General features: G+C 44.1%; 1 protein-coding gene across 1 annotated transcript in view; it reads left to right on the top strand.

Annotated features, from left to right (window-relative positions):
- The window catches only part of LOC110172686 (rho-associated protein kinase 2-like), a 168,337-nt gene that overhangs the window by 105,017 nt on the left and 38,320 nt on the right, over positions 1 to 25,000 (top strand). Inside the window, exons 17-25 of the mRNA XM_055149584.1 lie at positions 399 to 505; positions 2,711 to 2,870; positions 4,449 to 4,609; positions 9,196 to 9,380; positions 11,331 to 11,400; positions 14,932 to 15,035; positions 15,909 to 16,095; positions 17,929 to 18,022; positions 20,424 to 20,518. Coding sequence (XP_055005559.1) covers positions 399 to 505; positions 2,711 to 2,870; positions 4,449 to 4,609; positions 9,196 to 9,380; positions 11,331 to 11,400; positions 14,932 to 15,035; positions 15,909 to 16,095; positions 17,929 to 18,022; positions 20,424 to 20,518 — 1,163 coding nt within the window. The remainder of the gene's footprint in view (positions 1 to 398; positions 506 to 2,710; positions 2,871 to 4,448; positions 4,610 to 9,195; positions 9,381 to 11,330; positions 11,401 to 14,931; positions 15,036 to 15,908; positions 16,096 to 17,928; positions 18,023 to 20,423; positions 20,519 to 25,000) is intronic.

Below are 25,000 nucleotides of genomic sequence, written 5' to 3'. Positions count from 1 at the left end.
ACTACTACTGCTACTACTGCTACTACTACTACTAATACTACTAATACTGGTACTACTACTACTACTACTACTACTACTGCTACTACTACTACTACTACTACTACTACTACTACTACTACTACTACTACTGCTACTACTACTACTACTACTACTGCTACTACTGCTACCAGACTAATTGTCATTGAGTAGTATATTTATTTTGTTTTTGTACTGACCACAGTTTGAGTATCAGAAACTCGTGGTGTGCAGTAGTACAGTATCGATAACTTGAGCTGCTCTATCGATATATCGCCAAGAGTATTTTTTTGGTGTATTGTACAAAATGATTTAGTGTCACAGTTCTAAAAGTATTCTCTAGTGTGTACTTATACTCGGTTTATTTGCTGTGTGTTTTACAGGACGGATCTCGACGCTGGAGGAGGAGCTGAAGGAGCTGAAGACGAGTTTGTCCACAGCTCAGACTGAGAAGAAACAGCTCCAACACAAACTCAATGATCTGGAGAAGGTCTGTGTGCTCCTCACTCTCTGACCACACCACCTCTGTCCTCTTATACACTCACCCCAGGAAGTCTCTCATCTTTATAACCATTTTATTTTGCCTCAATCATAAGATTTGGTGACTTAGGTCAGTTCTTCCGGCTCCTTCTGACTCTGTTTCCCGTTGACTTACATTAGAATATTGTCGTCCTTCTCTCTGTACCTGCTGCTGTGAGCTTCGTCATTTTGGTCTTAAATTGTTCGTATTAACCCGCTCTACATGATACTGCTTTTCTTTTTTTTTTTTTTTTTACACCGTTTTGTCATATTTAAATTAGTGCTGTCATGCGATTAAAAAATTTGAGAGATTAATTAATTATGATCTGCAATTAATTAATCTAATTAATCTCATTTTAATCTCACCTAAAAATTGCTGAGAAAAGCCTTCAATTTGAGGTATTTTCATTTAAATTCATTATTACATTATTGTGGCAGATCAAAAGACTGATATAGATTTAAAAAAGTGACTTTATAAAGTCATTTATTGTTTAACAAATCTCTCCAAATTGGCTGTTGAGCCCAAGTCTCCATGAATAAGAAACTGTTTGCTGTAAAGTAGCAAAGACGAGGAAATCTGAACATAATAACTTTTGTTTACTTAAAGACAATAAAAAGTCCAGTCTTTCCTTAACCATATTAAAAATATTATTGATAGAGAAATGCTTTATATATGAGATCACTGGTTTTAGTCCTGGTTTAGACCTGGAATGGGCTTGTCCTGGTTTTAGTCCTGGTGTTAGTTCCGGTTTAGTCCTGGTTTAGTCCTGGTTTTAAACCTGGTTTAGACCTGGTTTTAGTTCTGGTTTTTAGTTCTGGTTTAGAGGCACAGGAGGAAGCGCGGTTTACGCCGCGTACGCGAGAAAACACGATCCACACGCGGCTCACGGGAGCACGTCGGTGTCCACGCAGTGTCTACGGAAGGAAACGTGGTCCGCGCGTTCTCAGGTTAATGACGATGATGAAGGTGTGTTTGTGTGTGTGTGTGTTGTGTGTGTGTGTGTGTGTGTGTGTGTGTGTGTGTGTGTGTATAGGACAGTAGTGCAGACATCATGAGTCTATGCAGGTTGTTTTCACCAGTGACATTTAAGTTGTAGGCGATTTTATATTTTGTTATTTTCTTTTCTATTTCACGTCGGGAGAAGAATTTCCAAGACATGAATGTGTTTTTCCCTGTGCGATGCTGCTCTGTTCTACTGACTCTACGACCTCGTCCACTGTGCGACTGACGCCGCCAACGTGAACATGACGTTTACATCGCTCTTACTGCGCACATTTTGTGTGTGTTTCTGGCAATGAGTGGAATTAAAAACAGGTTTTATAATAAAGCAACTCGCATACAGAAACAGTAAAGTTAGAGATTAAAAATGAGATTAACGCGATTAAAAAACAACGCTAAATATGACTGTAATTATTTAATCGCAATTAAAGCGATAATTTGACACCCCTACAATATTGTCGTCCTTCTCTCTGTACCTGAAGAAGTTGAAATGTAAATGCAGATACGTGAAATATAAGACTTGGTTTGTGCTGTAGGACTTTGTTGTTCTGTTCCTGATTTATTTGTTTCCTCTCGCTGTATTTAAGAGCAAAAACATTATCAACTTATAAAGAACCAACCAAACTCTGAAAATGTTACGATTTAGTCTTTACCTTTACACTTTGAAAATCATGTTCAAAGTGTAAAACAACAATCTCTTATCAAAATCATTACAGAATATGTTCAAAATCCGAAATAGCCGATATGAGCTCAGAGGAACGGCCACGTTTATTCAAAAAAATCAGAACAAACTTTATGAAATTTTGTGAATCTGTTAAAGGGTTGGAGCTCTGGAACAACTGTACGGAAAAACGAAAATTGTGCAGCGAAGAAGTTGAAATGTAAATGCAGATACGTGAAATATGAGCTGTAGTACTTTGTTGTACTGTTAGTGATTTATTTGTTTCCTCTCGCTGTATTTATGAAGATGAAGCTCTGATAAAGGAATAAAGGTTAAAAGCAGAATAAACTCAAGCTTCAGCCGACGCCTTTTCGATTATAAACCAAAAAATAAACCCTAAAACTGCTCATCATGTCCAGGTTTATGAGTTCTCGGTGTGTTCCAGAATCCCTCGTCTGTTAGTGCAGTTTTATTTTCCTCACGTCTCCTCCTCCCTGCGTGTGTGTGTCCCTCAGGAGAAGAGTAACCAGGAGATCGAGCTGACGTTCCAGCTGAAGCAGGTGCAGCAGAGTCTGGAGCAGGAGGAGGCCGAGCACAGGGCCACGAAAGCCACTCTGGACCACAAGCACCAGGTGTCCCAGAGTCTGGAGGAGGCCAAGTCTGAGGTCCAGAAGGGTGAGGAGCAAATCCAAACCAGACTATAAACAGTGTTGGGAAGGTGACTTTTCAAACGTAATCCCCTACAGATTACAGATTACACGCCCCAAAATGTAGTTTGTAACAGAATCCATTAAATTACTTGAAGTGAGTAATGTAATCTGATTACTTTGGATTCCTTGATTTGCTGTAGAGAAGCAAAGACGAGGAAATTGTAGCATAAGATGTTTTGTCTGATAAAAGAAAATAAAAAGACCAGATTTTACTGATCCAAATTAAAAATATTATTGATAGAAGAGAAAGAGACACTGTCCGCGCGGCTTGTTTTAGTCCTGTTAAATCCTGTTTTAGACCTGGTTTAGACCTGGTTTAGACCTGATTTAGACCTGGTTTTAATCCTGATTTAGACCTGGTTTTAGTCCTGATTTAGACCTGGTTTTAGTCCTGATTTAGACCTGGTTTTAGTCCTGATTTAGACCTGGTTTTAATCCTGATTTAGACCTGGTTTTAGTCCTGATTTAGACCTGGTTTTAGTCCTGATTTAGACCTGGTTTTAGACCTGGTTTTAGTCCTGGTTTAGACCTGGTTTTAGACCTGATTTAGACCTGGTTTTAATCCTGATTTAGACCTGGTTTTAGACCTGATTTAGACCTGGTTTTAGTCCTGATTTAGACCTGGTTTTAGTCTTGATTTAGACCTGGTTTAGACCTGGTTTTAGACCTGGTTTAGACCAGGTTTTAATCCTGATTTAGACCTGGTTTTAGACCTGGTTTAGACCTGGTTTTAGTCCTGATTTAGACCTGGTTTTAGTCCTGATTTAGACCTGGTTTTAGACCTGGTTTTAGACCTGGTTTAGACCTGATTTAGACCTGGTTTTAGACCTGGTTTAGACCTGGTTTAGTCCTGGTTTTTAATCCTGGTTTTAGACCTGGTTTTAGACCTGGTTTAGACCTGGTTTTAGTCCTTGATTTAGACCTGGTTTAGACCTGGTTTTAGACCTGATTTAGACCTGGTTTTAATCCTGACCTGGTTAGACCTGGTTTTAGACCTGATTTAGACCTGGTTTTAGATCCTGGTTTATTTTTAGACCTGGTTTTAGTCCTGATTTAGACCTGGTTTTAATCCTGATTTAGACCTGATTTTAGACCTGGTTTTAGACCTGGTTTAGACCTGGTTTTAGTCCTGATTTAGACCTGGTTTTAGACCTGGTTTTAGACCTGGTTTAGAGTCCGGCAATGAGTGCAGTTACTGGGGAAAAAAAAAAGGGATATAGCCCCAAATGTGAAAACAGGAAAATCCCGCCGTGTAATCCATTTATTTCAACCAAGTAACTGTAATCCAATTACCACTGACTGAAACAGTAACTGTAACTAAATACAGTTACTCATAATTTGTACTCTGATTACTCCTGTACATGTAATCTGTTACTCCCCAACACTGACTATGGGTTATTTAATATTTCTGCTGCTGCGTTTACGGCCCATAATCCTCCTCTGGTCCGTTCCTCGGCTCTTTAAAGCACAACTCTTTTAGAAATCAAAACAAAAGCTGTTCGTGCGTGTTTCTCCGACGGAGCTTCTTGTTGATCTTCTGCAGAGATGGAGCGAAAGCTGCAGGAGGAGCGGGTTCTCAAGGCTCAGCTGGAGAACCGGCTGCTGCAGATGGAGAAGGACTACTCCATGTTGGACTGTGACTTTAAACAGGCTCAGCACCGACTGGAGGAGCTGGGAGGGCAGAAGGAGCGGCTGACCGAGGAGGTGAGCTGTATGCTGGTTTGTGGGGAATTCTCAGTTTCAGATCAGGATTGGGACATTCATTGTAGAACTGTGGGTTTAGATTTTTTGTTTGTTTCCTGTCAGCAGGCATGAAAATCTCTCACTTTTTGGCGAAATTTGCCGTTTTTAAACTAAAATAGGTGAAGACATTTGTGAATCATGTAAATTCGATGAGAAAAGTTTTGGGGAAGAGTGGGGGGTCTTGGAGTCGGTCTTGTCACGGCGACTGACTGACTGACTCTTGACGAGGTGTGCGGGAGCGAGCAGGGCGTCTCACTGTATCCTGCGCTCACCTGGAGCCCGCGGACACTGCGCGGCTCGTCACAAACACACACCAGAGCGAGCGACTTTTTAAAACATCCTTCCCGTCCACCTGCCTCATGTCAGCACGCCGCCTTTTCACGCTCTCGCTCCTCCCTGCGTATAGTGCACATCGACTCGGTCCTTAGTTCGCGCTGCTTTGAAGAGCAAGATGAAACACGAAGCAAAAACGAATCAAAATTAATGCTACAGTGTCGGTGCAGCAGATCTACTGTGACATGTGGCTGAATTTGTGTAATAAAATGCCAAATAAATCTGTGTTTTTCACAATGTGCGTTTTTTATTTTTATTTTTTGTTTATTTTATTTATTCAATATTTGACCAGGTCAGTTGAGAAGAACTTCTCAGTTACAATAACGACCTGACCAAGAGGCAGGATTAAACAGAAGCACAAACACAAAACACTCACACATCAAGACAGTGAAACATTTGCAGATTAAAAGATATAAAAGTGTTAAAAACATGTGCAGTTATCCTGTAAAATACTCTGGATGGAGTTTTTAAAAGTCGACAGAGGTAAAAGCAAACAAAGTTTTAAAGTCTGTTGAAGGTGGTTCCAAAACCACCTGCAAAACCAGTAACCAGTAACCAGTTTTCTGTAAATTCTCTTAGAGACGGGTTTCTCAAACTGTGGATCAGGGTCCAAAAAAGAGGCGTTTCAGTGCAGAACAGTTTGCTTGGCTTATTTTAAGATTAAATGAACATTAATCAGATAGAATGGGGATAAAATACAAATGAATGTAGAAAATGACAAAGATGGTCTTGATTTGGTCTCGGTCTTGTCTCGGTCTCGACTCTCAGAGGTCTCGGTCTTGTCTCGGTCTCGACTCTCAGAGGTCTCGGTCTTGTCTCGGTTTCGACTCTCAGAGGTCTCGGTCTCTGGTCTTGTCTCGTCTCGACCTCTCGAGTCTCGGTCTTGTCTCGGTTTTGACTCTCAGAGGTCTCGGTCTTGTCTCGGTCTCTCGGTCTCTCGACTCTCAAGAGGTCTCGGTCTTGTCTCGGTCTCGACTCTCAGAGGTCTCGGTCTTGTCTCTCGGTCTCTCTGTCTCGGTCTCAGACTCTCAGAGGTCTCTCTCGGTCTTGTCTCGGTCTCGACTCTCAGAGGTCTCGGTCTCTGTCTCGGTCTCGACTCTCAGAGGTCTCGGTCTTGTCTCGGTCTCGACTCTCAGAGGTCTCGTCTGTCTCGTCTCGTCTTGTCTCGTCTCGGACTCTCTCGAGGTCTTCTGTCTCGGTCTTGTCTCGTCTCGACTCTCAGAGGTCTCGGTCTTGTCTCGGTCTCGTCTCGACTCTCAGAGGTCTCGGTCTTTGTCTCGGTCTCGACTCTCTCAGAGGTCTCGGTCTTGTCTCTCGACTCTCAGAGGTCTCGGTCTTGTCTCGGTCTCGGTCTCGGTCTCTCTGAGTCTCGTCTCGTCTCGGTCTCGACTCTCAGAGGTCTCGTCTCGTCTTGTCTCGGTTCTCGACTCTCAGAGGTCTCGGTCTTGTCTCGTCGGTCTCGACTCTCAGAGGTCTCTCTCGGTCTTGTCTCGGTCTCGGTCTCGTCTCGTCTCGACTCTCAGAGTCTCGGTCTTGTCTCGGTCTCGACTCTCAGAGGTCTCGGTCTTGTCTCGGTCTCGACTCTCAGAGGTCTCGGTCTTGGTCTCGCTCTCGACTCTCGAGGTCTCGTCTCGTCTTGTCTCGGTCTCGACTCTCGAGTCTCGGTCTCGTCTTCTCGTCTCAGAGTCTTGTCTCGGTCTCGACTCTCAGAGGTCTCGGTCTTGTCTCTGGTCTCGACTCTCAGAGGTCTCGGTCTTGTCTCGGTCTCTCGGGTCTCGACTCGGTCTCGACTCTCAGAGGTCTCGTCTCGGTCTCGTCTCGTCTCGGTCTCGACTCTCAGAGGTCTCGGTCTTGTCTCGGTCTCGACTCTCTGAGGTCTCGGTCTGTCTCTCCAGTCTCGTCTCGTCTCGACTCTCAGAGGTCTCGGTCTTGTCTCGGTCTCGACTCTCAGAGGTCTCGGTCTTGTCTCGGTCTCGACTCTCAGAGGTCTCGGTCTTGTCTCGGTCTCGACTCTCAGAGGCCTCGGTCTTGTCTCGTCTCGACTCTCAGAGGTCTCGGTCTTGTCTCGGTCTCGACTCTCAGAGGTCTCGGTCTTGTCTCGGTCTTGTCTCGGTCTCGGTCTCGACACTCTCAGAGGTCTCGGTCTCGTCTCGGTCTCGACTCTCAGAGGTCTCGGTCTTGTCTCGGTCTCGTCTCGACTCTCAGAGGGTCTTGTCTCGTCTTGTCTCGGGTCTCGACTCTCAGAGGTCTCGGTCTTGTCTCGGTCTCGACTCTCAGAGGTCCTCGGTCTTGTCTCTCGGTCTCGACTCTCAGAGGTCTCGGTCTTGTCTCGGTCTCGACTCTCAGAGGTCTCGGTCTCGGTCTCGTCTTGTCTCGGTCTCGACTCTCTCGACTCGGTCTCGGTCTCGTCTCGGTCTCGACTCTCAGAGGTCTCGGTCTTGTCTCGGTCTCGACTCTCAGAGGTCTTGGTCTTGTCTCGGTCTCGACTCTCAGAGGTCTCGGTCTTGTCTCGGTCTCGACTCTCAGAGGTCTCGGTCTTGTCTCGGGTCTCGACTCTCAGAGGTCTCGGTCTTGTCTCGGTCTCGACTCTCGAGGTCTTCGGTCTCGTCTCGGTCTTGTCTCGTCTTCTCGACTCTCTCAGACTCGGTCTCGGTCTCGTCTCGTCTCGACTCTCAGAGGTCTCGGTCTGTCTCGTCTCGGTCTCGACTCTCGAGGTCTCGGTCTTGTCTCGTCTCGACTCTCTGAGGTCTCGTCTTGTCTCGGTCTCGACTCTCAGAGGTCTCGGTCTTGGTCTCGGTCTCGACTCTCAGAGGTCCTCGGTCTTGTCTCGGTCTCGACGCTCTGAGGTCTCGTCTTGTCTCGGTCTCGACTCTCAGGTCTCGGTCTTGTCTCGGTCTCGAGACTCTCAGTCTCGTCTTGTCTCGGTCTTGTCTCGGTCTCGACTCTCGGTCTCGGTCTTCGTCTCGGTCTCGACTCTCAGAGGTCTCGGGTCTTGTCTCGGTCTCGACTCTCAGAGGTCTCGGTCTTGTCTCGTCTCGACTCTCAGAGGTCTCGGTCTTGTCTCGGTCTCGACTCTCAGAGTCTCGGTCTCGTCTCGGTCTCGACTCTCAGAGGCCTCGGTCTTGTCTCGTCTCGTCTCGAGGTCTCGGTCTGTCTCGTCTCGACTCTCAGGTCTCGGTCTTGTCTCGGTCTTGTCTCGGTCTCGACTCTCAGAGGTCTCGGTCTTGTCTCGGTCTCGACTCTCAGTCTCGGTCTTGTCTCGGTCTCGACTCTCACTCTCAGAGGTCTCGGTCTTGTCTCTCGTCTCTCGACTCTCAAGTCTCGGTCTTGTCTCGGTCTCGCTCTCTCAGAGGTCTCGGTCTGTCTCGGACTCTCAGAGGTCTCGGTCTTGTCTCGTCTCGACTCTCAGAGGTCTCGGTCTTGTCTCGGTCTCGACTCTCAGAGGTCTCGGTCTTGTCTCGGTCTCGACTCTCAGAGGTCTCGGTCTTGTCTCGTCTCGACTCTCAGAGGTCTCGGTCTTGTCTCGGTCTCGACTCTCAGAGGTCTCGGTCTTGTCTCGTCTCGACTCTCAGAGGTCTCGGTCTTGTCTCGTCTCGACTTCAGAGGTCTCGGTCTTGTCTCGTCTCGACTCTCGAGGTCTCGGTCTTGTCTCGGTCTCGACTCTCAGAGGTCTCGGTCTTGTCTCGTCTCTCGACTCTCAGAGTCTCGGTCTTGTCTCGTCTCGACTCTCAGAGGTCTCGGTCTTGTCTCGGTCTCGACTCTCAGAGGTCTCGGTCTTGTCTCGGTCTCGACTCTCAGAGGTCTCGGTCTTGTCTCGTCTCGACTCTCAGAGGTCTCGGTCTTGTCTCGGTCTCGACTCTCAGAGGCCTCGGTCTTGTTCTCGGTCTCGACTCTCAGAGGTCTCGGTCTTGTCTCGTCTCGACTCTCAGAGGTCTCGGTCTTGTCTCGTCTCGACTCTCAGAGGTCTCGGTCTTGTCTCGGTCTCGACTCTCAGAGGTCTCGGTCTTGTCTCGGTCTCGACTCTCAGAGGTCTCGGTCTTGTCTCGTCTCGACTCTCAGAGGTCTCGGTCTTGTCTCGTCTCGACTCTCGGTCTTGTCTCGTCTCACTCTCTCGGTCTTGTCTCGTCTCGACTCTCTGTCTCGGTCTTGTCTCGTCTTGGTCTCGGTCTTGTCTCGGAAACTAAGTGAAAGTGATGTCTGTCGTGTGTTTTCAGGTGAAGTCCCTGGGCTCTCGTCTGGAGGAGGAGCTCCACACTCGCTCTCTGTCTCAGGCGGAGCTGAAGATCCAGAAGCAGCAGCTCACCGTCCTCCAGACCTCCGAGAAACAGCTCAAACAGGAAGTCAACCACCTGCTGGAGATCAAGAGCGCCCTCGACAGGAACAACCAGGAACTGCGCCGGTAAATCAGCACAACCCTCCCACAACACGCGTCACAAACTTACGTCACAAACCAGGAAGACGTTTGGAAACATGCGCTGAAACGTCCGGTGTATTTCCCGACACCGACTGTGATCAAACCCACTGAAGTAAATGTGATCAGCGGTAAAATAAAGACTGCAAGTATGTAATCTGTGTGTCATTCGTTCATTTGTTTTTTAATATAAAACCAAAAATAAGAAAACGAGGAAAAAAAAAAAAAATTTCTTCATTATTCGTCTCCAAAACCAAAATGAAAAAGCAGATAACGATAATTTTTTTCAGTTTTTTGTGTTTAAATAAATGGATAATGGATGTTTCCCATTTACGTGACTTAAAATAAGATGCAGGACTGAACCGGGGCTGAACTAGGTCTAAACCAGGTCTAAACCAGGTCTACAGCAGGACTAAACCAGGACTGAACCAGGACTGAGTGTCGGGACGGGCTCTGAGACTTTCGGGTGATCAGGACTGAGATCGGGACCAGGACGAGGACTGAGGCCGGGACCAGACCGGACCAGACCGGGACCAGGACCAGGACCAGGATGAGATCTGAGATCGGGACCAGGACGAGAACTGAGACCGGGACCGAGACCGGGACTAGACCGGGACCAGGACGAGGACTGTGATCGGGACCAGGACGAGAACTGAGACCGGGACTGAGACCGGGACCAGGACGAGGGCTGTGATCGGGACCAGGACGAGGGCCGAGACCGGGACCAGGACGAGGGCCGAGATCGGGACCAGGACGAGGGCCGGGACCAGACCAGGACCAGGACGAGGACCGGGACCAGGACCAGGACCGGGACCAGACCGGGACCAGGACGAGGACTGAGACTGGGACCAGACCAGGACCAGGACGAGGACTGAGACTGGGACCAAGACGAGGACTGAGACTGGGACCAGACAAGGATCAGAACCGGGACTGAGACCTGTTTAGACCTGTTTTAGTCCTGTTTTAGTCTTGGTTTAGTACTGTTTTCGTGTGTATGTGGCGCAAAAGTCCAACATCGCAGTTCAAGTCACGGAAACGGGAAACGGTCGTTATCTGTTTTTTCCATTTGTCATTTAAACACAAAATCGAAAACTGAAAAAACGGATCATTATCATTTTTTCATTTTGGTTTTGGAGACAAATAATGAAGAAAATAGTTGTTCATTTTCTTATTTTTGGTTTTATTTTGAAAAACGAATGAACGAATGATCCTACATTGACATGGAGATGAACAAAACTGACTCAACATTTTCTCATTTTTGCTAGCGCCAGAAATTGTAATCGCATCTTTCCAAACGTCTTCCTGCCCGTTTACGTTAGAGTTAACATTTGACGAACAGAAATTGGTAACGTCATCATATTTTGCGTGCACTTTGTCCTTTGTTCTGGATGGAGTTTTGTTTATTGATTGACACAGACAGAGCGAGGGTTTTTTTTTTTTTTACAACTCAGTGCTGGTGTAAAAAGCCTTTCTTCTACAATAAAGAGTTCAAAGTTGCAGTTGAAGTAATTACTCAAGTAAGAGTAAAAAAACAACAACACACATTTGAGGAAACCACTACTCTGCTGAGATTATGAGGTTTAATTTAATTTAATGTAGTTTTCAAAAATATCTGAAGCAGCTGCAAGAAACAGAAATGTTCAAATCATTTCATCTTGTCACGTAAAGTTTTTGTCACTTTCGACTTAATCGGGGTCTAAAGAGAAACCACAACTTTTACTCAAGTAAAAGTACAATATATTACTCGAGTATAAGTCAATTGTTTATTTTAAAATGCTTCATACGGTTGATGTCTGAAGAGTCCAACATCAAATTCAAACGAGCCAAACGAGCTCTGTGTGGGTGGAGATGAATTTCTGCTCGGGGACAATAAAAAAAAGTCTTAAAGTCTAAAGTCTAAATTGATCCAAACTGAAATAAAAGATTGTTTTGATTCAGGGAGAAGCAGGAGGCGGACGGGCTGCTGAAGGAGCTCAAGGACCAGCTGGAGGCAGAGACCTATTTCACGGTAGGTGCACAAACGCACCTCTACACAGTACATGCAGTACACGCTTTGCCTAAAAGTAATAAAAAGTGATAAGTTGTGCATAGTTGACGGTGCAAAATGGCCATTGTTAATATAGTAGTATTGCAAATGAGTAAAACACAAATAGAATAGAAATATAAAAACACTCGTTGCATCTGAAAATGGTTAAATGCACTTAGGAAGTTTCAGTTCCTTTTCAGGTTCAAGGTTCAAGGTTCTTTATTTTGTCATTCAAACATGTGAGAGAAACACATGACAGAACGAAATGTGCTCCCCGAGGCCCAGTGATCCAGAAAGAGATAAAAAACAATAATAATAAGCAATGTTAAAAAATAAATACATTTAAAAACAACAACATTTAGCAGTTCCAGTGAACAAGTAGTAAACGTGACAAGATAGAGAGAGAGGCAACCCAAGCGTCAAGTCAGTCAGTGTGCACTGTTTACAAGTCTGACAGCCTCAGGAAAGAAGCTGAACTTCAGCCGAGAAGTTCTAGCTTTAAAGGTTGTATGGAGGATTTTTTTTTTGTTTCAAATTGTCAGTGAAAGATTAAAATACAATAACAGAGACGCAGCAGCTTTGTAATTATGATGACCAAAAAAAAAAGAACAAAAATCTATCAACTGTGGACATAGTGAGGCCAGATAAACATCAGCCAATAGAAAACGAGGCTCCCTCATTTTCTATTGGCTGTTAGGTTGTCAATCAAACTCCCTAGTATAACTGACTCGTCGGAGCGCGGGGATTACGTGGTTTACGCGGCGGTTCTTAGAGGCATTTTCGAACTGTCGCTTCCTCGCATTTCGCACAAAGTTTGTCACGACGGCGGACGAGAATCCACGACCGGTTCGCCGCAAAAGAAAGTCGTTTTTTGAGGTCACTGAAAGAAGAAGAGAAGTGGAAAAGTAGCAAAGCCAAACTGAGGTGATTCTTGGAGATCTCATCCAGCGATGGCGCGACCGAAGCAGACGAAGTGTCTAAAAACTGACGCGTCGGTCGCTGAATTACTTCTAGACAGGAAACTTCAACAGTGATTCTGAACGCGCACAAGGACTGTCGCTGTATTTCTCTTCCCTTAAAAAAATCCTCTATACAACCTTTAATGCTCCTCAGTCTCCTCCCAGAGGCAGAGGAACAAACAGATGGTGGGAGGGTGCGAGGGTCCACCATGATCCTGGAGGCCCGTCTTCTACAACGCTCCTCATAAATGTCACTGATGGGTGTAAAGTCACATCCAGTGATCTTCTCTGCTGCTCTGACCACACGCTGTAGATCTGTCCTGTCCTGGGCTGAGCAGTGGCCGTACCACACTGTGATGGACTGGGTCAACACACTTTCCACTCCACATCGATAAAAAGACATGAGAGCAGGGAGGCCTAGTCCAGCAGCCTTGAGTCTCCTCAAAAAATACAGACGCTGGTGGGCCTTCTTAACAATGCCAGCTGCATTAGTGGACCAAGTGAGGCTGTCGGTGATGTGCAGACCCAGGTACTTCCAGCCGGACGCCCTTTCAACTTCTGTGCCCATGATGTAGAGAGGCGACAGTGAACAGCTATTAATTCTTTTGTTTTTGAAAGGTTCAGACAGAGGTTGTTCTCTCTGCACCAGGTCTCCAACAGCTGTACCTCCTGTCCGTATGCCTGCTCGTTGTTTTCCGAGATTCATTGACCTGACGTGCATCAGCGTCATGACAAAATCGATATTGAAGTTAGGAAGGAGTAAGGAAAGGAGCAGTTATCCTTCCTTTCTTAGCTCCTTTAACGTAGGAAGCTCGGGAAGTTCCTAACCAGCGGTAAGGAGCAGTAAGGTGTCCCACAGTCCAATGCGCAGATCGAACCAAAAGTTTCCAAATACTCATTTATAAGTTCCAGACTGCAGCAGATTATTGATTAAAATCTTCTGCATACAAACTCAGCTTTAAAACACATAGAGCCACACCTGCCTGTTTGAGATTATAATGTGTTTAATGCAGCTTCATTTACCTTTTACAGAAACAAAACTTAAAACCAGATGGCTCATTTGCATAAACTATAAGTGCTGACAAAATTTAATTGTACGTGCGCAGGTTTAACGCAGCTTTTTATTTAACAGTTTCACTCATGTACAGTCACTTTATTGATGTTGGCTCCCGTTGTGATTAAATAATTCTCCTAAGACGCGTGCAGCGGTGGAGAATGGGGCACTTGTTGTAGCTGTAGTTTCTTTTCTGGGAGTTGTAGTTTTGCTTGTCGTTCCCGCTGCTGATTAGGAGGATCCAGATCCACCTAAAGCAGCGATAGCTTTTTCTCCTCACTGCTCCTTCCTCCTCCTCGGTCACTTGATCCGACTTCATGACGTAGCTCTCGAAGGTCAACGATAAGCAGAAGCGAGGATAACGAAGGAAGTATTTTTGCGCATTTTCGGATGCTGCCACAGTGACTGCTCCTTTACTGCTGCTCCCGTTGAGCTCTTAAATAGTGTGGAAAAAAGGTCAGCATAACCTATAAGGAGTAACAGCACATCATCTTTCCAGGATGGCAAGGAGAAAATTCAGTTTATCGACCGAAAAGTTAGTTTGATTGAAGACGTTTCGCGGCTCATCCAAGCTGCGTCTTCAGTTCTGGTCAGACGCTGGTGGACACTTCCTTATGTCTGTCTGTGTCCACGAACGTCTGACCAGAACTGAAGAACCACCTTGGATGAGCCGCGAAACGTCTTCAACCAAACTAACTTTTGGTCGATAAACTGAATTTTCTCCTCGCCGTGGATTCTACCTGGACGACTGAGGGACTCTTCAGGATTGTAATGAGCCTAACTGTATTAGTCACTTTTAATGAAATGTAACAAACGCTGAAGCTCCGCACTCTTTACAGCTACTGTTTTTAACCTTATTAAACTGCTTCACTGCTCAGTGCAGGAGCAGAGGGCGACTCCACGTACCTTTTTCTGACAGGAAAAGTTGTGTTTTATCCTCAGAAATGATGAATACTTTGTAAATCTGAACAACATTGCACAGAATCAGTAATGTAACGCAATGTCGCAAGGAGAAATGTATTTTTTTATTACACATTAAAAATTATGTCCAAGATTCACCTTGATTTGGATTTGACTTCATGCTTCTGGTAAGGATGTACTTGTATGTATTTTCTAGTATTAATATAACTGTATTTTTTGGGTCAAAAGTGTATATAAAGCAGTAATATCTATATTACTTTTTGCAATATCCTGCAGCCCCGGGGCGTAGACTTCTTTTGAATACAAACAGTGTGCCTGAAAATTGCAGATTGGATTAGAGCTTTTCTACTCAATCATTTTTTTCTCCCACACAATCTGATCTCAAACACTGACAGAACTTTCACCGTTTGACTTTTTAATCCGGGAAAACCTAAAAATGTGAACACACCACCAGAATAACCACCTTTACAGCTCCGACCCTGTGAGCAGCTTCTACTGTGCGTCTGAGCGGTCAGCCACAAGAGCAGAGCCATTCTCAAAGTGTCCAGATTTAAATGGAGTTGTGTTTGTTTCCCTCAGACTCTGTACAAGACGCAGATCCGTGAGCTGAAGGAGGAGCGGGAGGAGAGGAGTCGTCTGTGTAAAGATCTGCAGCAGAGGATCAACCAGTATCAGGAGGAAAGGTGAGAGAGAGAGGACGGGTGTCTCCATAGGGTGTCTGGGTGCTCCCTTAGAGACAGGGTGAGGAGCTCAGTCACACGGGAGGAGCTCGGAGTAGAGCCGCTGCTCCTCCACGTCGAGAGGAGCCAGTTGAGGCTCGGGCATCTGTTCTGATGCCTCCTGGACGTCTCCCTCAGGAGGTGTTCTGGGCATGTCCCACCGGGAGGAGGCCCCGGGGAAGACCCAGGACAAGCTGGAGGGACTGTGTCTCTGGGCTGAGCTGGGAACGCCTTGGGGTTCTCCCGGAGGAGCTGGAGGACATGTCTGGGGTGAAGGAAGTCAGGGAGTCCCTGCTTAGACTGATGCTCCCGCGACCCAGGCCCCGGATAAGCTGAAGAAAATGGATGGATGGAATGATAATGTCCCGAATTTCGCAACAACTTTGCCTGTCCCCACTCCCATAGGGGTCCAATTCTAGGTGGCGCTCGGGTCACTTGTTGCGATGCCCAATCCAACAATCCTAAAGCAGGATTTCCCCCAAAAACAATTCTCTGTGAACATTATCGATGATGAACAGCAGTTCTAGAAGTGATTCCTTCAGCCCTCCAGAGCTCAAACCACATCATAATAACAAAATAACACAAGACATTGACATTTGACATAATTTATTATAAATAATAATAAAGTGCTGCAATTGATTTCACAATGTTGGCTTTGTTTATTTTATGTTATACTTTAGTGGTCATTGTAGTCCTGCTTTTTGTAACTACAACTTCTCAAATTGTTACTCACCAACTCTTAACTCTTACCTCAAAGGTAAATTCCGGGGAATAATCTCATGAGATCATCTTGTCCCATCCCTATCAAAGGTCTAACGTGTTTGTTGTGTTCCTCAGGGAGTCTATGGCGTCGCAGCTGGAGGCCAGTCTGACCAAAGCCGACTCAGAGCAGCTGGCCCGCTCCATCGCTGAGGAGCAGTACTCAGCTCTGGAGAAGGAGAAGATCATGAAGGAGCTGGAGATCAAGGACATGCTGGCGCGACACAAACAGGAGCTGAGCGACAAGGAGGCCACCATCAGCTCTGTGAGTAACACACCAGATGTTTTCAGGCCGATCAGACCGGTGCCAGTGCCGGTTCCTGCACCAGATACACTGGAACCAAAGTGCTCACCGGTGAACGAGCCGCCTTCAAACCATTTAAGTGAACCCATGATGTGTCACCGACAGAGGGTGTGGATTTACCACCAAATCAAAACAAGGCCATACGAAAGTGGATGTCACATCATCGACAGCAGCGAGCGTTTTTACTCATACAAATCATTATTTATCTGCGTCAAACTCTGTTACAACATCTGCTGTGGAGAAGGCGGCAGCGACGCCAAATCCAAAGCTGTAACCTTACCGGGCGAACACAGATATCGCAAATGTTTGGTCTCCTCCCCTGACCACTGCACATCTTCATGTCACTGGATTTCCCCACCATATTTCACACACACACACACACACACACACACACACACACGCTAGAGATGCGCGGATTGCGGGTCGGGCGGATGACGTGACGAAAAATTATATTTTAATTAAATTCGGGCGGGGGGGTGCGGTTTAACTACTAAAAAAAAAAAAAAAAAAGTTATTGTTAGTATCGTTTACGTACATCTGAAAAGACGAGTGTCATTGTCTGTGCTTGTAGTATGAAGTGTACGTCATGTCCTTAATTAGCCCATTTGACCTCGTTTTTATGTTCTGAAGGTTCAGGTTGTGTCGGGTTATTGATGCCTAAGGTTTACGAGGCACATATTATATGCAGTTTATTTTATTATTTCTAATTTATTTCAGCTGTTTGCCAACACATAAGTGGCTATAGAGACATATTTATTTAGTTATGCATATTTTTTCTTGCCTATTTCAATTGGAATATAAAGAGGGCATTGCCTGATTTCAATAAAGGTTCATCTGGATGAGATGATCTGTCTGTTTTGTTTCGATATCAGTTATATTTTAAAACACGCAGACATTATAGCGTAGACTGCCACTCGGGGGATTTAAAACTTAAAGAAAGACCGATGGAGTGAGGCTATGACTTTGAAATAACATCGGGCAATGGCAGAATGTTCAGAATGTAACAACATCCAACACGAAGGCAAGAAGGTTCAAAAACAGCCTAGTTGAAAAACGTTGTCAGTTAATTAGCTGCGCAAGAAAACCAGGTAAGTCTGGGGTTGTTACGGACAATTAAGAATGTGAACAAACACGCTGAGCGAATTTTGGAATGAATGAGCTGTAGAGTTTGCATTTTTATCGAGGCTCCTTAGTTTGTTTGCTGTATGATTGTTCTAAAATCTAAAATCAATCGGCGGATGGCGGCGGGTGCGGTTTTGAAAACCTTCAGTGCAAAATGGACAGCGGGCGGATGATGAGTTTTGTGTCGCGGTTGCGGATGAAAAAATAGCCCATCCACACATCTCTAACACACACACACACACACACACACACAGAACCTGCTGACATTCCCAAAGGCTCTGGTTTTCGGCATGAACACGTCAGTCGGTTTGAGATTAGGTGCTGGAACCGTCCTGAAAACACTAACTGTGGCTCTCATGTTTTCTAATAGTGTAATGTAATGCATTACTGTAGTTTACTGGGGAAGGTAGAGAGTGATTATTTGTGAGTGAGAAGAAATGTCACACTTTTAAGTGCATATGGTTAGTATCTCTAAACAGTGATTAACATGCTGCTCATTTCCTAACGACTCTGTTAATGTCTGCAAACAGCGTGTCAACACAGACAACAATCAACAAAAACACTTTGGAGTGGATCTATAGCTCCAGAAGGAGATTTAAGCAGATTTACAATAGTCGTCTTGGTACAAATCCTGCTTTAAAACTGAATGTGTTGCTCATTGTGTGTTTGCAGCTGGAGGAGTCGAACCGAACCCTCACCGTGGACGTGGCTAATCTGGCCGGAGAGAAGGAGGAGCTCAACAACCAGCTCAAAAATCTGCACACAGGTGAGGCCCTCCAGAACACGATCCTCTCAGAAGAACACGCTCCAGTTTGACAAGAAACACTGACAGTCTAATGTTTGCAAACTCTTGAGGAAGAATGAGTAATATGTTGGTAGTTTCTTCAAAATGACTCCCTCCATTTCCGTCGGGGGTGTCCGTTCAGGTAAACATCCAAACGTCCGGAAAGCAGAGGCCGCAGTCTGACGGTGAATCATTCAGGTGTGAGTTTGAACAGAGTTTTCACACCTTTAGGCATGCAGCAAAAATATAAAGTCTGACTCACATTTAACGTTTTGTGCCGAGGCTCTTTTGGGGGATTTGTTTCGATCCCTCCAGTAGAAACTGTTGCTTATGTTAATATTGGTCCAGGGGGTCACATGTTGCCACAGTCCAGCCTGATTTACATAGAGTAGGTCAGAGGTGTCCAACCTTTACCTCCAGTCGCTCTGCACCTCCATCCAACAGCTCACCAAGAGATTTCTGTTGTTGAATTCTGTGTATTGTGGGTAATAAGTCAAATTACCACTGTAAATGTATAATTTTTATGCCTAACTTGGTGCACTGATGAATGGATAATAAGTTTATGTTTTGTAAGGGTCCAGGTCAAGTGGTAACGGAGGGAAACAGGGGCAGATTTTTGACATTCAAATGTCTCTTATTCAGAAACTAGAGGAACTATTGAAATAAGTAAAGTATCAGAATGTAGGAAAGAGTTACACTCCAACAGGGTCAAGTTAAACCTGTGAGATTCTTTCAAGTTGTTCACAAAAAATTAAAAAACTCATGTCGGTAACGGAGGGAATGAAATATGCAGCACTTTTTGGGCAATAAATCCAAACAGTGATAACTCTTGGTTCTCACTTACATATCCTTAACAAACTGGTTTGAATATTTGCTTCATATAGTTTTCTACCATATGGTACAAGATTAGGTTGAAAAACCTCTTACTTTTTGACTCATGAGATTTTTTATTAAGAAAGGTCATGGTAACGGAGGGAAAAGTAACGGAGGGAAAATTGTTCAAACAAGTAGAAGGTGCAGGATTTTACATCATTTGTCGCTTTTTTCTTCTGAATACTTTAATATTACTTCAAAATGAAAAGAAACTATTTCTATAAAATATGTCAGTCCTTCCAAGAACATTTTTATCATTTTAAATACTTTTTTTTTTTAATCATGAACCTTCATCAACAGTTCAAAGATGGAATAACACAAGATATGATGAAATACATCCATTTATTTACATGATTTTCAGGTCTTTGAAATTTGGGAAATAATTTTTGTTCCATGTTTCATACATGGTCTGTTTAAAACGGATGGAACTTTAGAACCAAAAATGGTACAGAAAAAAGGTCAACAGTTTCATAAACTAGAGTACATATGTATCTGTTCAATACATTTTTATATCAGATGCATTAACTTGAATTTTTGGCCTTGTTGTTTACTTCTGCTTGACTGGGCCCATAAGCATCTAACTGTTCTTCATCTAAGGCCTTAAGGCGCACTTAAAATCCTTTAATTTTCTCAAAAATTGACAGTGCGCCTTATGTATTAATTCTGGTTGTGTTTACTGACCTCGAACCGATTTTCTGTGGTACACGGCGCTCAAAAATCTGTCAAAATGTTTTAGTACGACTTTGGTAAACTACAAAGCTACAAGTACGACCTGCAGACTTATAACCTCTGAAAAGTTTCACATGAACCATCTCCAACGCGACAGAAGCACAAAACAGACTCACCATCATCAGCACATCGTCTGTCAGAGAAAGAACACTCTGAACACACTGAACCGCATCAGCAGCATAAGGACTGAGCTGTTTTTTCAGATCTTATGGTTTATGCAAATGAGCCATGCGATTGTTAAGTTTGCTCAAGTAAAAGTTCTGTTAGATAAAAACACAGAGGAAGTGAGAGCTTCAGGGTATCATAGAAGAAATCCACAACAGGTGCTCCTCAAGGACGAGGCTCTAAAGCTCACAGATAGTGAAGATGACCAAGTGTGTGATGACGTAAAAAGTGGTCAAAATGTCTTTTGGAATTCGAATGAAAGGCTTTTTAATGCATTGGTTTGTCCCATGTGACCATTAAAGGACTTTTATTCTGATTCTAACAGAGTGCTCGGACTTTTTGACCGCTTTTTATTTTATCACGGCAAGTTTTTACTCTATAATACTTTACAAGCTTGGTCATCTTCACTATACACTAAAAAGTACTGGTACTTCAATAAAAATGTTACACAAGTAGGAGTAAAAGTACGCTGAGTGAGAAAAGTTACTACCCACTTCTGACTGTGGTTGAGGTTAGGATCAGCCTTGAAGAAATGCACGGAAGTCAGTGTGATGTCCTCGTAGAAACCTAAAATATGCGTGTTCATGTGTTTCTGTGTTTTTGTGTGTTTGTGCAGAGCTGCAGAAGAAGAAGGAGGCGGAGAAAGAGCACAGCGCCCTCAGGGTGTCGTACGAGAAACAGCTGCAGAGCGAGAGAACGCTCAAGATCCAGGTATTCACACGGGTTTTGGATTAGAAATAAGAGTGTGGATCGGGACGAATTTTTCTGTCCGAGCCCGATCGAATCCGACACAAGTAGGATATTGTTTGTGTCGCCTCCAACGGACACAGAGACGTAAAATACAAACTAAAGATAAAGTGAAAATAACTAGAAGACTTTATACCTCACCTCTCGTAAAGTGGTAAATTTAAACTGCAGCATCTCATCCACTTTATCCATAGAAATTGTCCTCTGCAAATAATGACCCCAGTCCACAAAAAAGCGATGTTAATCCAGTTTGAGTCATTCTTTAGAAGTAAAAAGGCCGGAGTAGTTCCTCACGTGTGTCTGTTTACATCCACACAGCGCACGGATCGAGGTGAAGCTGCAGATTAACGACAGTGACTCTACTTCCTGTGAACTTTATTGGCAGTTTTATACTTTAAAAATCCTGTATCTGAAGTTTTGCACCACATTTCACAAATAACACAGTTTTTTCATGCATCTAAACTAGAAGTGTAGTGCTCTGATTGTTTGAACATTTAAGGTGGTGTCCACATGACATCGTTTTTTTTTGGTTGAAACGGTGAAGTTTTTATCCGTTTTGGTCTTTCGTCCACACGGAGCCGGCGTTTCAGGTGGGCGAAAATTGGTGTTTTTTTTTAAATCTGAGAACGCTGGCGTTGCGTTGTCATGTGGACAAGCAAACCGCAGCTTTTGGAAAACGATGACGTTGCAACCCCTGTCATCGCAACGTGACCAGAAGAGAACCCCGCGCAACAACCGGTAACAACCATAACAACCACCACGGCGGACGCTTCTAAGTTTATTTGCGCTGTTGCATCAAAACCTCTTAGGCCCCATCCACACTACTACGTATTCGAGTTGTTTTCGTTGTGGATGCAGTGTTCGTTCACACTAATCCGATTGAAAACTGCTCCAGAGACGGAACAATCTGGTGCCTCCAACTCCCACGAATTCACCTGAGTACAGATCTGATCCGGCACCGTGTGGACGCCTGAAAACGCTGATACTCTGATGTAGGTCTGTGCACCGCCCAAAAAATTCACCACCGAAACACTAAAAGGCTAGAATATCTGTCCATTCGTATAAACGTGTGTCTGTGTGTTGTGTGTGTGTGTTTGTGTGTGTGTCTCACACACACAAACACACACACACACACACACACACACACACACACACACACACACACACACACACACACACACACACACACACAACACACACACACACACACACACACAACACACACACACACACACACACACACACACACACACACACACACACACACACACACACACACACACACACACACACACACACACACACACACACAGATACACACACACACACACACACACACACACACACACACACACACACACACACACACACACACACACACACACACACACACACACACACACACACACACACACACACACACACACACACACACACACACAGACACACACACACACACACACAGATACACACACACACACACACACACACACACACACACACACACACACACACACACACACACACACACACACACACACACACACACACACACACACACACACACACACACACACACAGATACACACACATACACACACACACACACACACAGATACACACACACACACACACACACACACACACACAGATACACACACACACACACACACACACACACACACACACACACACACACACACACACACACACACACACACACACACACACACACACACACACACACACACACACACACACACACACACACACACACACACACACACACACACACACACACACTCTGCAGCTTTTGTCTTTCGCAGGTGTGATATGTAACACCTTCTGACAGCTTCACTCAGACCCTGTTTTAAACTGTCTGCAGAATCTCACAGTGACTAAGCCTTGGTTTCGTAAAGGTCCATTGCGTAACATTTCTAGTCTAGGCTGCTACCTGCTTGTTTGCAGGTCAGATCTGTGCAGAGGCAAGCCCACAAATCCACAGTAATAAATGTTTTATTTTAAAGAGAGAGTATTCTTATTATATGTCTGCCATGTTATAATGTTGTTCCCAGGACTAAACCAGGACTCCAAGATTAGTCCTGGTTTAGTCCTGGTTTAGACCTGATTTAGTACTGGTTTTAGTCCTGGTTTAGACCTGGTTTAGTCTTGGTTTAGTTTGGTTTTAGTTCTGGTTTAGTCTTGGTTTAGTCCTGGTTTTATTTCTGGTTTAGTCCTGGTTTAAGTTCTGGTTTAGTCCTGATTTAGTACTGGTTTTAGTCCTGGTTTAGACCTGGTTTAGTCCTGGTTTTATTTCTGGTTTAGTCCTGGTTTAGTACTGGCTTAGTACTGGTTTAGTTCTGGTTTAGTCCTGGTTTAGTCTTGGTTTAGTCTGGTTTTAGTTCTGGTTTAGTCTTGGTTTAGTCCTGGTTTTATTTCTGGTTTAGTCCTGATTTAGTTCTGGTTTAGTCCTAGTTTAGTCCTGATTTAGTCCTGGTTTTAGCTCTGGTTTAGTCCTGGTTTAGTCCTGAAGTAGCCCTGGTTTAGACCTGGTTTAGACCTGGTTTAGTCCTGGTTTAGTCCTGGTTTAGTCCTGGTTTAATCCTGGTTTTAAACCTGGTTTAAATCTGGTTTAGTCCTGGTTTTAGTCCTGGTTTAGACCTGGTTTAGTTCTGGTTTTAGTTCTTATTTTAGTTTCCTTTATTGTCCATTTCAAGCTCAAAATGTAGGTCAAAAGATAATTCATTATTATTATTATTATTATTATTATTATTATTTGTCCGTCTACGTCTCCAAACCTCAAAATTCTCTCTTCCACCTTATGATGTCATGAAGTGTAGACGTTTCCGCTGCAGGAATGACCCAAATAATTCAAATAAACACAACTCCGGGTCTGTTCGTGACGAGGAAACGGCGTCATAACAACACACCGTCGATCGTCTGAGCGCTTTAACGCTTAAAGCCACACGGCGGGACATTCCGGGGCACAGCAGAGGCATCAGAAAAGTTCCGCAGTGCCTGTTTTAGACGAGAAGTAAATGAAAGGTGAATGAATTAGCACAGGACTGGAGTGACTCATCCTCCCACACAGCAGCAGACACATTCTACATTAGACTAAGAGCTGTTATTATGTCTCATTATGTCGCTCCGAGCTGCAGTCCTGTGCTTTTTACGGTTATTTTTTATTTTTTATTTTTTACTCAGTTCACCCGAGGAAATGTACTAGAGCATTTTGAAGTAGAAGTACTAGTATAGAGTATTTTGGGAAAGTACTTCTCAGAAATAATAACGCGAAGAGGAACGAAAATGAGGCAAACTCAGTCGTATTTCAAGGTCCTGGTTTTAACCTGGTTTTGACCTGGTTTTAGGCCTGGTTTTAGTTCTGATTTAGTTCTGATTTAATCCTGGTTTTGAACCGGTTTTAGTCCTGGTTTAGTCCTGGTTTTAGTTCTGGTTTAGTCCTGATTTAGTCCTGATGTAGTCCTGCTTTAGTCCTGGTTTTAGTCCTGGTTTTGTTCTGGTTTTGTCCTGATTTAGTCCTGGTTTAGTCTGATTTTTAGACTCAGATTTTTTTTTTTTTAGACCTGGATTAGATCTAGTTTAGACCTTGTTTTGACCAAGTTTTAGTTCTGGTTTAATCCTGGTTTTAGTCCTGGTTTAGTCCTGGATTAAATCTAATTTAGACCTGGTTTTGACCTAGTTTTAGTTCTGGATTAGTTCTGGTTTTAGTTCTGGTTTAGACCTGATTTAGTCCTGGTTTTAGTTTTGGTTTTAGTCTGCTCCGAGCTGCAGTCCTGTCCTTTTTACGTTTATTTTTTATTTTTTTATTTTTTACTCAGTTCACCCGAGGAAATGTACTAGAGCATTTTGAAGTAGAAGTACTAGTATAGAGTATTTTGGGAAAGTACTTCTCAGAAATAATAACGTGAAGAGGAACGAAAATGAGACAAACTCAGTCGTATTTGAAGGAGCGCAGCAAGAAAAAAAACTAATTTTAAAAAGCAATGTGGTTTACTCCAGTGGTCCTCATTTTTGTTCGCGTCTCGGATTGGTTTTATGTCCAATATTTTGTGAGAAGACGAGCTTTAGTCCTGGTTTAATCCTGGTTTTGTCCTGATTTAGTCCTGGTTTTAGTTCTGGTTTAGTCCTGGTTTTAGTTCTGGTTTAGTCCTGGTTTTAGTTCTGGTTTTAGTCCTGGATTAAATCTAATTTAGACCTGGTTTTGAACTGGTTTTAGTCCTGGTTTTAGTTTTGGTTTAGTTTTACTTTTAGTCCTGATTTAGTCCTGGTTTTAGTTCTGGTTTAATCCTGGTTTTAGACCTGATTTAGACCTGGATTAGATCTAGTTTAGACCTGGTTTTGACCTAGTTTTAGTTCTGGTTTTAGTCCTGGTTTTGTCCTGGTTTAAGTCCTGGTTTTAGTCCTGGTTTAATCCTGGATTAAATC

Source organism: Boleophthalmus pectinirostris, unplaced genomic scaffold (assembly GCF_026225935.1).
Source record: "Boleophthalmus pectinirostris isolate CB_2022bp ecotype Guang Dong unplaced genomic scaffold, ASM2622593v1 HiC_scaffold_13, whole genome shotgun sequence".
NCBI classification, from domain to species: Eukaryota; Metazoa; Chordata; class Actinopteri; order Gobiiformes; family Gobiidae; genus Boleophthalmus; species Boleophthalmus pectinirostris.
The sequence above is the reverse complement of the archived record's forward strand: the minus strand, read 5'-3'. Positions and strand labels throughout refer to the sequence as shown.